This window comes from Diadema antillarum, unplaced genomic scaffold (genome assembly GCF_040938485.1).
Source record: "Diadema antillarum isolate AM-2024a unplaced genomic scaffold, OU_Dant_1.0 seq00000197_RagTag, whole genome shotgun sequence".
NCBI lineage: Eukaryota > Metazoa > Echinodermata > Echinoidea > Diadematoida > Diadematidae > Diadema > Diadema antillarum.
In genome coordinates, this window is record NW_027271259.1 from 626,875 (window position 1) to 642,546 (window position 15,672).

The 15,672-nt window shown below is 37.1% G+C and overlaps 1 protein-coding gene across 1 annotated transcript in view; it reads left to right on the forward strand.

Annotated features, from left to right (window-relative positions):
- LOC139728755 (choline transporter-like protein 2) overlaps positions 1-3,036 on the forward strand; it is a 35,116-nt gene extending 32,080 nt beyond the window's left edge. The window contains exons 19-21 of the mRNA XM_071639697.1: positions 416-581; positions 1,872-1,956; positions 2,551-3,036. Coding sequence (XP_071495798.1) covers positions 416-581; positions 1,872-1,956; positions 2,551-2,657 — 358 coding nt within the window. The 3' untranslated portion in view covers positions 2,658-3,036. The remainder of the gene's footprint in view (positions 1-415; positions 582-1,871; positions 1,957-2,550) is intronic.
- The last annotated feature ends 12,636 nt before the right edge of the window (positions 3,037-15,672 follow it).

Sequence of the window (15,672 nt, forward strand, 5' to 3'; positions counted from 1 at the left end):
AGTGATGGACTGTAAAATGCTTGAAATTTTTGCAGTTTTAAAATTTTTTGCTCATTTCCCACAACCAGAAACTTTTGCAAAAATAAAAACATGAATATTTTTGCTTGCCATTATGTTCACTTGGTTAATATCTTGATTCAACGGGATTAAAAACAAATGACACTCATCTTACCTGGCCACGTGAAAATATCCTTGTTTACAGTATTCATCTCTCATGAGACTTTTTTTCCCCTTATTCACACATAGATAAATAGATTTGTGTGTCATAATTTTTGTTTTAATAGGTATGATGCTGTTGCATGTTGCCATTGATTAATTATGAATATTGTTAGATTGTATGCACGTCTCCTTCATCAAGCAGTCTCAGTGGGGGATGCAAAATTTGAAGCCATTTTCCCTCTCTCACCTATGACAGGGTCGCAGTGGTCAATAAGCTGACCGACTTGGTCCTGCTCATGGGCAAGCTGCTGACCGTCGGATTGGTGGGCGTGGCAGCCTTCTTCTACTTCACCAATCAGATTTCGTTCCTCTCCAACCTGGTCACCGTTCCTGACGTGACCTACTACTGGGTCCCCATCATTGTAAGTCTTTTCTTCTGGATGAATGTTTGTATGTTTATGTATTTTCTTGATCCTCATGATTATATTCAAATTTCCATCTAGCCTGTCTTATTTGGACTTTTGCTGAAACCAACAGAACTTTATATTGATAAGTGTTATATTTTCTTCGAAAACATCAAAGCAAAGTTGTGTATGTGTTTGCCTGCAAAGAGATGGAGAATAAGAAAATGTGTGTGTGTGTGTGTGTGTGTGTATGTGTGAGACTACAAGTACTATCAAACAACATTATAAATTTTACTGGAGTTTCACAGAAAATTTATGTTCCTTTCTATTATAATGTCAGCAATTGTGGTTATAAGTAGGATGATACAACCAAGGATTTCTGTCTTCTTATGGTTCCAAAGTCTGAATCTCTTGGCAGCAGTGGTAATGTTTTTACGCATAGCACTTTATTTTCATTAGTTGCCTAATGCTTTGGAGGGCCAGGACTTAAAAGCTGTTTGGTCCCATGCTTCCCATTTCCTTGAAGTACTGGTACCTACATTGCTTCCTTTGTTACTTCCGCCAAGGGAGGAGGTTATGTTTTCGTTTGTTGGTTTGTTTGTTTGTCCGTGTGCAAAATAACTCAAAAAGTAGACAACGGACTTGGATGAAACTTACAGAAAAGGTTGAGAATGACACAACTAACAAAATAATGATTAAATTTTGGTAATGATCCAAGAATTTTTGGGGAATTTATGAAGGATTTTTTATATTTTGACGGGTAGGGTCATTGAACTTGGGAGTTCAGCCTGCGCGTTTTGGAGGTTTTCAAACGCACACTAAAGTGCGTGCTCTAGTTTCTGCTAGGGCGAGGCGCACCGTGCAGCTGAGGGTTTATGACGTAACAAACTAGGCTTCTATATTGGGAAATCTGGCAATTTTTCAGCATGCGTACTTATGGGTGGAAATCACTGATCTCTGTGGAGGTGAGCCCAAAGAGCTTTTTTCCAGTGGTGGAGAGGAGAAACATCTGTTTGGGAAGAGCAAAATCATCGGTGAAAAGTATCTCCTTGGCAGAGGTCTGCGCTTTCAGAGCGCTTTTCTAGTTTCCATATGGAATGAGCCCAAATCGACTCATTGGGGGGAGAAATAGAGATGTACCCAGAGATTGTGCTTCCTAACTGGTCAATAATAGTGACATTTCATCTGTGAACATATTTGTGCCAGCCTTTTCATTTTTTCTTGACTCTCTGGCGCATCATTAGCAGGATGCTTTGCTATGAATAAATATTATTGAGATGACTTTCTTATCACTTTCTTCCTCTGTAGGTGATGGTCATCGGAACCTATGCAATCGCTGTGAGCTTCTTTGGAGTGTATGACATGGCAGTGGATACACTGTTCCTCTGCTTCTGTAAGTTTTTTTTCTTTCGATATTTTCTTCGATGTTCACTATTTAACTAGTTGCTTAATTTATACTTATATAATATATAGTTCAGGCTGACTTGACATCACGTGAACATATTATCAAGTATTACCACTGTATGTAAACATGATATTTGTGGTACGTAGCTTGAAACACCAAGTGTGAGTGTGTTTTGGCGTATTCGTCTAATTGCATTGAGCACAAATTTAATTGCATATCGACAATAAGATATGTCTCCCTATACATGGAATATGACTTGTGATGAAAAGGTAAATGTATCATTTGTCGTTTTGACAAGTTGCTTAAGCAGGCCAAGGTGGCATTTGTGTAAAAAAAAATTGCCTGGAATGTGTTAAGCTTTTTCCCCATCGTAGTACTTATGCTAAGTTTTAAGAACTTCTTATCTAGAGGCACAGGTTGAATGATTTCTAACAAATAGAAACTTGGTTCATCTCTACATTTTTTTTTTTTTTTTTGGGGGGGGGGGGGGGGGAATACAACAAAAATGTAAATAATGATAATCCTGATTGTGAAATGCGTCTTACATTACCGTCATCCTTAATCTTTTTATCCAACCCACAGTGGAGGACCTTGAGAGGCATGATGGCTCAGCAGAAAAACCGTACTACATGTCCAAGGATCTCATGGGCATCGTCGGCAAGAAGAATAAAATAGAGAAAGAGGACTAGATCTGCAGGTTGGAGCAATTTCCAGAGCCAACCTTGAAATCTTTGTGTCCAAAGGACGTCAGTAACAAATCTAACGCCCCATGTAAACACTGTGTGACTTTTATGACATCATCAACATCTTTAGGGGAGGAATATGTTGAGAACCTGGAGAGCTGGATTGACGGATGCACATGGAAAATAGAAATCCCCCCAGGAATCGGTGATCTCTGAGTTATTGTGAGAGTCTTGAGCGGCTTGAGTCAGGACTAGAGGCAGTGATGTCGATGTATATGCACCCATACGAGCAAAACTTCCCATAAGACGAAACTTCCACCCTGAGGAGAATTTCCTCTTCATTCTTTTTAACTGCAATCAAAACAAGTGGAACTACCCTAACTTTGAAAAGGCTGATGATTTTTAAGGATGAATCCTTTGTTAAATAATGATTTTAAAAAAAGATTCAGAAGGTGTTTACTTTAAATCCTCTGCACGGAGTTAGGTTGCCGACATGAAAACCTATGTCCAGTTATAATCTCTTGATAACCCCTATGATGCATCTTCAAACTGATGCTGTCATTGTAATTTAGTACCGTTCAAACTAAGTTATTATGTACACATGTCTTGTGAGTGAATGAAGATTGAATATATGAAATATAATTTTATTAGCACTGTTTGAATTTCCATATTTGCCATGATGTACTGATATTCTTCTAGTTTTTATTCAAATAGAAAAGGAGATATGTAAATAGAGTTATTATTTTGTGATGGATTTGACTGATGTTGAATGTAGACAGACTTGTTCCAGAGATTTGTTACAGTCTAAGAACTCTTGTGGCTGAATGAAGAAATACTGAAATTGATTAAAAATTGCATTTTTTTTTTCATCAATAGGCTTACAGGGAATTTGAGATGTGAATGGAAGAGTGGAGTTAAAAAGCACAAGAAGAAATGTTTCAGTCATCAGATACCAGCATCGAGAATTTGTACATAATGGTAAGATAATTGCAGACATTAAGATTGTGCGGCTACTGTAATTGTATACTCTACTGCACATTATAAAATACTGGCCATGGCAATCATAATTCAAAGTTAAGTAGCATTTTTAAGATGAGTCTTAACCTGATCTTAAACTCATTGAAATGTGTGCTGCTTGGCTTACAAACAGAGGGAGATTTTTTTCCCATGTTATTATCTCATATCCACAGTCAAATCCATCCACTTTTGAAAACAAACAGACCAAAAAGCCAACAACTCGTATAATGGTCCTGTACGTATGTGACCAAATTTTGCAAGCAAAATCATTTTAGAAACCGGCCTCTTTCACATCTACGGGACCGTGGGCAATATGCGGTGTCACTTTCTAAATGAAATCTTGTGTTACAGTTTTTGATCCTAACGTCCTTTTCCTTGATTTTAATCTCACATCCAGATTTGAAATATTGTCTGTTTGGAAGATGCACTGCACATATTCACTATTTTGTTGGACACGCCATTGGGAAGTTGGATATAATTTGGGAAATCATTTTCTCATTCTCTGTTTCTATCCATACAACAACAATGACAACGACAACAACAACAACAGCAACAACAACAACAACAACAACAACAACAACGACGAAGATAAATTCATGCCTTCTGTTTTCATGATGTGGTATAATAGAATATTCCAGACCTTAGTAATTCAATCTGCAGGACAATCCATTGCTGTAAACACACAAGTCTGTATGCAGCTTGGGAGTTGAATTTTCATGCTTAAGAAGGGTGGTGGTGGGGGGGGGGGGGGGGGGGGGGAGGGGAAGAAGCAAGCAAATCATTTAAGCATCATTTTCTGTTTTCCTGCATGTTGGATAAAAAAGAGACCACCTTCTTTGTGCTGAGCCTATGTATGTATGTATGTATATAAGTGTGTATGTATGTGTGAGTGTTTGTGTGTGTGTGTGCCGGTGCATTTATTTTTATTGGTATTTTCACACAGAATGAAGGTCAACAACAAAGACATGTAAAATTCCTTGCTAGGCTGAAAGGAGATCGGGCGATATAATGTATTGACACCATGGCTGTTTGCTAGAATAAAGTTTTTGTAGGAATTGGTAGCATGTGTGATGCATAGCCTACATGGAGAGGTGAACGGTAAAAGTCGTAACATTTACTGAATGATGTGCTGTTCCAGGGGTGGATCCAGGAATTCTGTAAAGGGAGGGCATGACTAATATTTCTGGTGCCACTTCCGGGTTTCATTTCATTTTTTTTCTTTTTATTTCTTTTGTTTTTAACGAAAAATAAAGGGGGGGGGGGTGTGCCGTTTGCGCCCCCCTCTGGATCTGCCACTCTGTTTTATATATTTCAGTTGTTTGTATAAAGCGCATGAGGAAATAGTTCCACTCCTGCCTATGATATATATGCATATCTTGTGCTTCAAATTGTGCTGTGAATATAAAAAACATGCATCAAGAGAGCAGGGGAAAGGGTTTTGCTTTGCTTTGCTTTACTATGTTAATTCTTTGTGCGCAAACAGTAGATTAGAGTTACAGTGTTTCTAACATACTATTCCACAAAGTAATCTTAAAGTGCATAGGAAAATGGTAGAGTTCATTCTTGGTGTGTTTAAGAGTAGCCTTCCTTCAAGGATGCAACCATTTATATGTATATTTTTTTTTTGTGTTTGTATACAATTGTTTATATCTTTATTTTTTTCCATAAATTTATCTATCCCACCTGCAGCATTGAATTACCATTGGCTCTCATCGGCTGACCATTGTGTGTATTTACAGAGAATTTGTGTATTTGTTTTGTGTGTGTTTTTTTTTTTCAAAGTCATATTTTTAAATGTATGATATATCACAGATCTATTGCATTCACCTTGAATTTATATTTCATCATAGCTTGTGCTATTGCTTGTGGAATTCAAAGCCTTGACTTACCTATCAAGCCATAATTATCTTACAGTGAATTGTCTCTTGAAATTGTTATGGTATTATCCTGGATTGCAGATTCAATTTTTGATTACCATTGGAACATATAGTATTTACAGTTGTTCTTTTTTTCCGTTGTGAGCATTAGCCTTGCAGTTATTACACGTGAAATTATTGCATACATGTACAATGTACGTTTGTAGAAGAGGGCACAAATAAATCACTATTGTTATTTTTTGTTGTTTGTCAGCTTTTTATCACACTTGAAAAGCTTGGGGATGCAAATGTAGTGTATCACATAGAATAAAAAAACAAACAAACAAACCTATCTTTGCTATTATTTTTTTTTTCACAGGAGGATCTAGCACTAGTGTGCAAATCAACATAGGCAAATTTGTGGTTTGAAAATTGCAGCATGAGATTAGGTGTTTCACACTGTACAACATTTCCTGCAGAGTTACAATGTTACCTTTCACATGATAGAGTACATTGTACGTGTCTAGGCATAAATCACCGTGCGCTGATGCTGCCTAATGTATGCGGGGAATTTATTAAGATTTATCATGCGAGTGATGTGTGAATTTTTCCTTGTGAATTGTGCTTGTACTTGCAATTTTAATGAACTTTGAAAACTGTGATGCATGCAGTATGCTCTGCTAAGTTCCAACAGGCACCATCAGGTCAACGCAGGAAAAAAAAGGGCGGGGGAATTAATGAGTGGATTTGGCAATTAAATATGCCTTTATGGGTGCCGTCTTTATTTGGTTTTATTTTCATACTGTATTTCAATTCATTAGTGTGTCCTCTTTAAGAGGATTGGTTTTCCCGTCTTTCATGCTGAATCATACGTCTTTCTTGTCATTATATAATGGTGAACATGCCTTTGCTATTCTATCAAAATGGTCTTTCAGCTTTTACGATGAAGTGTCCTCTGGTTGGTGTTTTTGAGGCTTGGATTTGTGTATTCTATCTGTCTTTTTCATTGCTTTTTTCTTTTTATCGTCTGGTCATTCTTAAAGCTGTGTATTTGTGGTGGTGTGTTTTTTACGAGGCTGATGAATTCTACAGAGAGCAATTAATGAGTGCTGAACCGTCCATGAAGACTGAAATTACAAAATTGATTTCTTTGTCCTGTCTTGTAGCTTCACTTTGGGTGCAAAAAGTCACAACTGTACTGTGTCCAGACAGGATGATCTAGTTTACTCCATTCTCACACTAAAATGCATACTCGGAAAAAAAAAAAACTCCACAGAAACAGTTAGCCTACTTAAAGAGGTTTTCTTATTTTATCATTTGCAGATAAATATGTCAATTTTCTTGTTTGACATAAATATGATTTTAAAGAGTTCGCGTATTGTATATTTGTACATTTTTAACACTTGATAAAGATTATTTATGTGTTATATATGACTTGTATGAGAATGATATGATGTAAATAAAGCTCTTCTTTTCACCGGGAATGACAATTCGTGTAAATTGTTTCTGTCGTTTTCTATTTTTACAGACAGCATCGGCATTAACATAAAAGCTGATATTTTCCCATATTTTTTTTCTTTTAATGAGGTCACAGATATCTTTCGCAAGATTTTGTTTCGTAATTTGACTCATGACACTAAAGCTATTGTAAATACAGTAATGCTTTTCAGTTCAAGATATTTTTGCGTGTTATATTCACAGCCCCAGGGATTTTAGCAAAATTGGAGAAAATTAAACTGCAAAAAGCAACAGTTTTCACAAGGATAAGAGAAGAGAGTGAGAGAGAGAGAGAGAGAGAGAGAGAGGGGGAGAGAACAATTAAAATGGGTAGATAATAATAATGATAATAATAATGATAATGATAATAATGATGATGATCATAATAATTGCATTTATATGGCATTTTATACTGGTGTTTCTAAGTGCATAAAAAGACTAAAAAACAAAATAACACTAGGACAATGCAAAATTAAAACTACAATCACACAAGAAGAAGAAGAAAACAAAAGTACATGTGACACAGTTTGATACAATAATTAACAACTGATTGTGTGTGTGCTCCTCCAGAAAAAAAAAAATCACAACTGATTAAACAGATGGGTCTTAAGAAGGATTTTAAATGACTCAATAGACGAGGCATTTTGAATATCAAGAGGGAGTTAATTCCAAAAGATGGGGACAATGGAGGTGAATGGTGGAAAAACACATAGACACAGAAAGAAATACATGTATTACATAGATGCAATTACTAGTCCTTAGAAGAGGGAGAGATCCAAGATATATATAAATAGAAAATTATGTATGTATATATATATATATATATATATATATATATATATATATATATATATATATATATAGTGCGATGATGCTGATACTCGTACTGTACGCCTCTGTCATCTTAGGAAGAATTATAGTCGAGACAATGTAGATGACAAAAGATGTCGCATGAAGCCGGCTGTTACGAAGCTTTCGACCTTGGTCTTCCTCAGCTTTATTATCTGTTTATGAAATGACATATATGTTTTTGAGCATAGCAAATCTGGAGTCATGAACACAATATATTAAATACAAGTTCAGCATGAGTTAATAGCTTCATAGCATACTTGGCAACATTTTTGGCAATTTGCAACACATTCAACAATGTATAACTGTAAATGAATATATAGTGAGTATATGTGGCATACAAACATATCATACAATGAAAAATATAAAACATATATCATAAATAAACTAAGTAATATAATTACCTGCTAAGCAGATGTGTTAGTTACTTGGGTGTCTTGTGGCTGTCTTGTGGCGGGATGTGAGTGATCATGTGATATTGGGGGAAGGTTTGTGTGCGATGGTGCATGTCAGGCAGGAGTGGGGTAGTATAAAGAATTAGGTTCAGTGTTACAAGTGTGTCAGTGCAGATGGAGGGTTGTTAACAATTACGTGAGCATTCTCGTGGTCCTTTACCGCCACAGCTGCTTTACAAACGATCAAAAGAGCAGGCATGGAACCCGGGTACAGAGAAAGAGTGGATGGTGTGTTGCCACTTGTCCCTAGGCACATAACACAGAATATACAATGTACACATATATTATATATACCAAAATTATTACTGACAAAATCTTCATGCTCTTACCACATAATATAACAAAACTGTATCGCACAGTATAATATATTGTTTTTCCTGTGTACACCTCTATCCATCTGTCTATTTATCTATACTCATCACTTCCTATACATATCATATGTATATATATATATATATATATATATATATATATATACACACATATATACATATACATATATATACATACATATACATGCACACATATATATTCATAAATGTACATATATACATATATATACATACATAAGTATACACACATACATATACATGCATACACACATATTATAATCATATGATTCCTTCTATTCACATTGTATGATAACTGAGTATATAACAATACCTATCAGTCAACCAATACAACATCAAAAAATAAATCCTTTACAAACATTCTATCTTTTCCGATAAATACATTCTCATTTTACATAAAACCCGGGTACAGATAAAGAGGGGATGGTGTGTTGCCTGTCCCTAGGCACACAACACAGAAGTATAATATATACCAAAATTATTGCTGACAGAATCTTCATGCTCTTCCCACGTGATATAACAAAACTGTGTCGCACAGTATAATATGTTGTTTTTCTTGTGCACACCTCTACCTGTCTCTCTATATGTATATATATATATATATATTGTCACGCGAGAGGGGGGGGGGGGGGAAAGAAAGAAATGAATCCTTCTGGCTGCCACTAATAAAAATGTGACATGGGGAGTTGGAGACCTATAATCATACTAAATTGCTGCCACCAGTTAATCTTTGAAAGGAATTAACAAACCTTATTCAGGAGTGTTCTACTACTCCAGTTCTCAATGTTATCACAACACTGTTACACTAACGAGAGTTTGGCCGTTATCTGATCGTGTGGATGGTAATGTCATTGTCACTGAGCATGTTCGTTGGAATTGAGTGTTTTGAGTACCTGCTACAACACCATGATCACGTGATCTCAAACCGCGCGAACTACCTGATTCGTACATCACATGTGAGCTAGCTACGCGTATGTGCAGAACTGTGGAGTGTGGATCACCACTGACCGTGAATATCAAAGAATCGTGTTATTTCCTCAGTATGGTAAGTATACTGTGATATTTGTATGCCTATTTGTGAATGATCATTTCTAGACTATGGTAAGCTATGGATTCAATTCATTCTCTATAAATTAAGGAATTTACGTACTGATACTGGTGTTCTTGTAGCTATCGTCAATCACTCACTGACACTGCACTGCACATAGAGTCTACATCATACATCGCACTCACGTCATACAAGTTATCCTTTGACGCAGGCTCAAAATCTAGAACAGTGTATATTAACACGGAATCCACATTTCAATGTACACATGACAAACACGACCTCACTCTCTTATCACTGCACATCCATACATCTTCCTAGGTCTCCTAGTAGCGTTTCTACATATGTAGCTAACTATCAACTGTAGATGTTGAATTGTTATGTAGATGTAGCACGAGTTGTTCAATCGATGACTGTTCGTTTTCTCGAAGTCTACGAGGGTGGTTTGGTTTCTTTGCATGTTTATAACCAACAACTAATTTCCTGTACCATACTAATCTGCACCATTCTACATCACCATTCATTCTGCCAACAACTCCTTATTACTGTAGACACACAGATATCATAACTATTAAAACTTAACTTTACAAGCACTTCACATCACATCACAAACTCAACAACTTCACATTCATGTGTGTATCGGACAAGGGAAATAAATCATTGTCTGAGAATTTGGGTAAAGTTCAACGGAACTTTAATTCCGGAGGCAATCTCAACATCCTCCGTCAATAAACGATCATCAATAATGAATTCATTTTACACAATATACATTTTGAGATAGAGCCATGTCGAGAATATAAGAGCCATGTCAAAAATATGAGACTTAAGAGCCATGTCAGTGTACACCTTATAATAACTACAGGATACCTTATAATCTCTATAACCCTATCTGTTATAAGTTAAATCTTCCATACACTTCCTATACTTTCAGTCATTTTATCCCCACACCTGAAATAATAATACTAGATATTTCCCTGTCAATAAAAACTACATTTATACTCCGTAGAGTTGTATTGGGTCGATGTAATTGTTCATGCTCTTAAACCGACAAACTACGCTCCACAATGATTCCAGGATCATTGGTTCTTATCTGGCGTAACTAGCTTGACTTTATGCGTTATCCTCTGTAACCCATGTTACATAAACCATCACGTCCCAGCCAATAAAGTATCCAACCTAATAAAATTGTAACCCCACACATCACGTTCTGCCTTATACCAAATTCCAGATCCACGTTCCCCCTCTTCTCCGAGCAATAAAACCAAATAACCACTCCTAGCTTCTGACCCCACTCACTATGTCGGTGCGAGCCTAGCTAATAACCGGTACACCTTCAACTCTAAAATTATCTATACAGCCTCAGGAACTCATCCCCTATATAGACAATTATTCAGGCTAACAACATAAAAAGCTTTCCTCTAGGCAATCACAGTTCGTATACTAACTTGTGGCCTCGGCCCTCACTGTCTGAGCTTGTCAAGTAAGCAACAGCAAATACATAACGACAATACCTCTTATTCCTAACTGATACCCCTAACCCTAACCATTATTATTCCAGTTTATATCACGACTCCTGACATACGATACTCAATGACTGACCTTCATCAGACATGACATAACTTACTACTAAGCTCTACGAGCATTTTCTTGTTATTGTTTCTACTACCATCCAAAAGAAATTTAATAACTGAAAACCAACTATTTGAAAACGAGAACAACTAACAACTAACTCCAACTACCTCAATCACGTAGCAACGGACAACCTCACATATTTCTATAAGATATCATCATCAATGTATCCGTCACTGATATAATCGCTCATGACTGGAATTTCTACAATTTATACCGACACTGGAGAATATCTTTTCTAGAATTCTATCACATAGCATATTAGCATTGACATATATCTGGTTGCTGCATCTGTTTATAACATATCTCCGTTTTGTGGCATAAGCAACGTACGGTGTTCACTAAATTCTCATTAACATTTCTAGTTGTTGCATAAAGCAACAGTGTGTACATTGATAATTAGACAACAATAACATATTTGATTCGTTTGTTGCATAATGCAACGGGATGTACGCTTGACCTAACGTACCAATTCTACGTCACTGCTGAACGCAGCACGTAAGTAACCATCATGGCTATTTAATTTGCGATCTCAGAAATGTTTGGTGTAAAGCCCTACAAAAGAAAAGAAGAGAGAATTCCCAATAAATGTATAAATGTACCAAAATACGAGACTTCTCATGACTTAATCATTTCTGTTGACTTGCTATATTTTACGTACTGTCATGTATCCACTTTGCAAAATACACAGAATAAACAACAAAATATTCCACAAATTCTATCTCTTCATCACTCAATCAAAATATTCCATGAAAGATTTAACAGAGTTTCTTGTCATAGTTCTGACTGCAAAATCAAATACTTGCTATCTTATATCTTATCTGTATAATTATATGCACTGACAATGAATAGGATCTATAATCCTAACAGCAAAATATATGAGGACATTTCTACTCACGTTGAAAGGGGATTCGCTAACTGTAAGGAGAAATGGGAAAACAATTCAACTGTTTAAATCTGTTTAGAGGCTGTAGTCTGTTTTCTTCTTCTTTCTCTTCTAACTGTACCAAACGCCTTATCTCTCGACAAGACAAATTTTCTCGTTCAGGCGACCCCTTTATATACCCTCGGGCCGATCCGAAATTACCATTGGTGCAATGTTATGTAATACGACACCCGCGAACTAATTAATATTTATGGGGAACAAATTGCGCACGCATCGTACTTGTACTGCGGGAGATTCAAATCTACCATGGGGAATCTGGTGTTGAAATAACAAAAACTAGTATTTATTCTGGAAATATCTTGCTTAATAATCATAATTGTTGTGAGAAACAACTTCAACCCATTCAATTTATTATAACACTCATGAATATGGATTTCACATTTGGCGTAACTCGAGATCGTTATACTGCGTAAATACCAGTCCCACATATGGAATTATCTGTATGGCTGTCACATGAACATCACATGAATTCTCGTCTTCTCGTGGAAGACTGTACTCTTTTCTCATCTTTAAACAACGGGCCTCTGTATAATCTATCAGTTCAAAAACGGATTGCATTCTGTCACTCGAAATTAAGGAGAATGAGGTCACTTTTATGGGGTGAAGTACCGTCTTCGCACACCGTACATATACAATACATGGCTATGTATACACTGTACACTATGTAGTAACATTACAGGGAAAACAAGGTCACCTTGACCCTCCGTCGTACCGTGTGTGTGTGTACACTCAGATCGCACTTACATATCCCTTAATGCTTTAAAATTCAGAAATGAATTGGGGGGGGGGATTTAAAAAAAAATGAATTTAGTCAGAGATTGAGGGGGTTTCCTTCACACTACCCCTTCACCACAAGTCGATGTCCTCATCGACAGCATTCAGACATTAATTTACTACTGTATCATACTCATAGGCTCTTCTCATGTCAATATAATTCAACAAGTTCTTTTACAACATATTTTCTCAACATATTTGGCTCTTCTCATATCAATATAATTCAACAGGCTCTTTTACACACAAATTTCCTCAACAATCTGGCTCTTCTCATAAAAACACATAAAATTCAGAATATGTACACATCCAGGTCCATAGCAGATCTAACACATTGGAAATACGACTTCATGAGCGCAAAATATACACTTTCACACATTTGTATAATTTCTCTGAATCATTAACCACAGTTTCCTTATCTCCTCGACTTTGTCAAAAATCATCAGAAAGTATACATTCACCAGATTTAGCCTGACTTCATGCATTGAAGAATTTACATTTCCTCTGTATAACTGAAGACAACTTTTTACAAACTGCCACAATAATTTCTGTGTTCAGTATTAAAATAATCAATTCACACAACACCAGTACCTCTTCCTATGATACTCCTAGTATCCTGACACTACTACCCGAAATGGCAGTCAATATGATTTTAAGATATATAGATAATGTCATAGAACTAGAACACCACAATCGAACCAAATTTTTGTACATTAACATACACTTTTGAAATTATTGGAATTATCCTATACTACACATTTCATTTACAACTCAATCAACCAATCATAAATGCATCTATTGATCATCTGATGAGAACAACTTATTTACACTAGCACGCAACGCTTAGTCCTCATTTGAGAGTGCGGGTGCCTCAGGTCTGCTCGTTTCCACAGTTCTCTTAACAAGTTCGATGTTTCCATTGACTTCCTTGTAGAAGCTCGCATGCACTGTGATTTTCGTGATTCTTCTGAACCCTCTCTTCATTTTCTTGATCCTTATGATTACTTCATCTTCACCTTCGCTATCCCCAGTGTCCCCAACAACATAATACGGCCTCTTTTTAGTGGTTCTGCAAGTGCTGCATGAACTAGCGCTGCTGGTACTGGCACAGTCCCAGTCGTTGTCTGACCCGAATAACTCGAGTTCTGCTTCCTTACGTTCATTACTCTTCTGATTCTTCTTCTCTTTAGGTGTAGTGTCACTTGTAGTGGCTGTCGCTGTTACCGTCGCTGTGATGTTCTGTTCCTGTGTTGGTTTCTTCTGTGTGTTGGGTGTTGTTGGTTTCATTTGTGTTGCTTTGACTTGTGTCACCGTCAATTTCTTCTTTAGTTCCGTCTCTGTAGACTTCTTCATCTGTGTCGTTTCTGTTTTCTTCTTTTGCGTAGCCTGTACGGGTGTCGTTGACTTCTTCTTTTGTGTAGCCTGTACGGGTGCTGTTGACTTCTTTTGTGTTTTCTCTGGTGTTTGCTTCACCTGTGTTGCTGTTGGTTTCTTCTTTTCACTCACAAACTTTGGCGTTGCTTTACTGTAACTCAGATACTCAACTTGCTCTGTTTGGGTAGAGTGTTTTTCCTCATAGTGTTTCAGCATCAACATTCTTGTTTCCTCTTCTTTTCCACAGACACGGCACTTGAGTGTTAGTTGGGTGGCATGGCGAAATTTGAGATGAAACTGATAATCCGCCATTGTCGTGAAGCGCTCCCAGCAACTGGGCTGATCGCAGGATATCATCTGTAATAAAGCAAAATTAGAGAAACACACCCTTCCATCAGAATACTGTAATAGGTTAACCAACATTATGCACTGTCTCTGTATCTAATAGGTGGATTTCTGTTCCTGTCTGGATTACGTCTCACACTGTGATTCAACCAGTTAGCTAGCGGCACGCCTGTATACAGCTTGAGTCTGTCAATGTGAACGACCTTGGGTTTCCCCTTTACTGACTGTTGGATACGATACACCACATCGCAGAGTTTAGTGACCACCATGAATGGCCCCTTCCAATGGAAAGTAAGTTTTGGGCTCACTCCTCTCTTTCTTGTTGGTTCATAGAGCCACACCCACTGTCCTACATCAAAACTACGAAATACTGTGTTTCTGTCATACTGGTTAGCTTGTCTGTCAGCAGCAATGCCTAATTTCTCTCGTGCTCTTTCATGTGCTTCTTGTAAGTTTTCTCTAACATCTGTCACATAATCTTGTTCTTCTGTATTTGCAGGTACTGGAGACTGTAGCATCAAGTCAACTGGCAGTGTGATCTCCCTTCCTAACATCATGAGAGCAGGGCTTTCTCCTGTAGACTCCTGTACCGCAGATCTGTATGCAAGCATGGCGAATGGAATCTTGTCATCCCAGTCTCTCTGTTCTTCTTCTGGATCAAGCAGTGATTTCAGTATGCTGAGCAAGGTATGATTGAAACGTTCTATGAAGCCGTCTCCCTGTGGGTGTAGAGGGCATGTTCTGGTTTTCTTGATTCCCAACATCTTACACATCTCTGCTACTACTTTAGATTCAAAATTTCTGCCTTGATCACTGTGAATTTCTTTTGGAATTCCATAACGACAGATGAATTCCTGTACCAGTACTCTAGCAACTGTTTCTGCCTC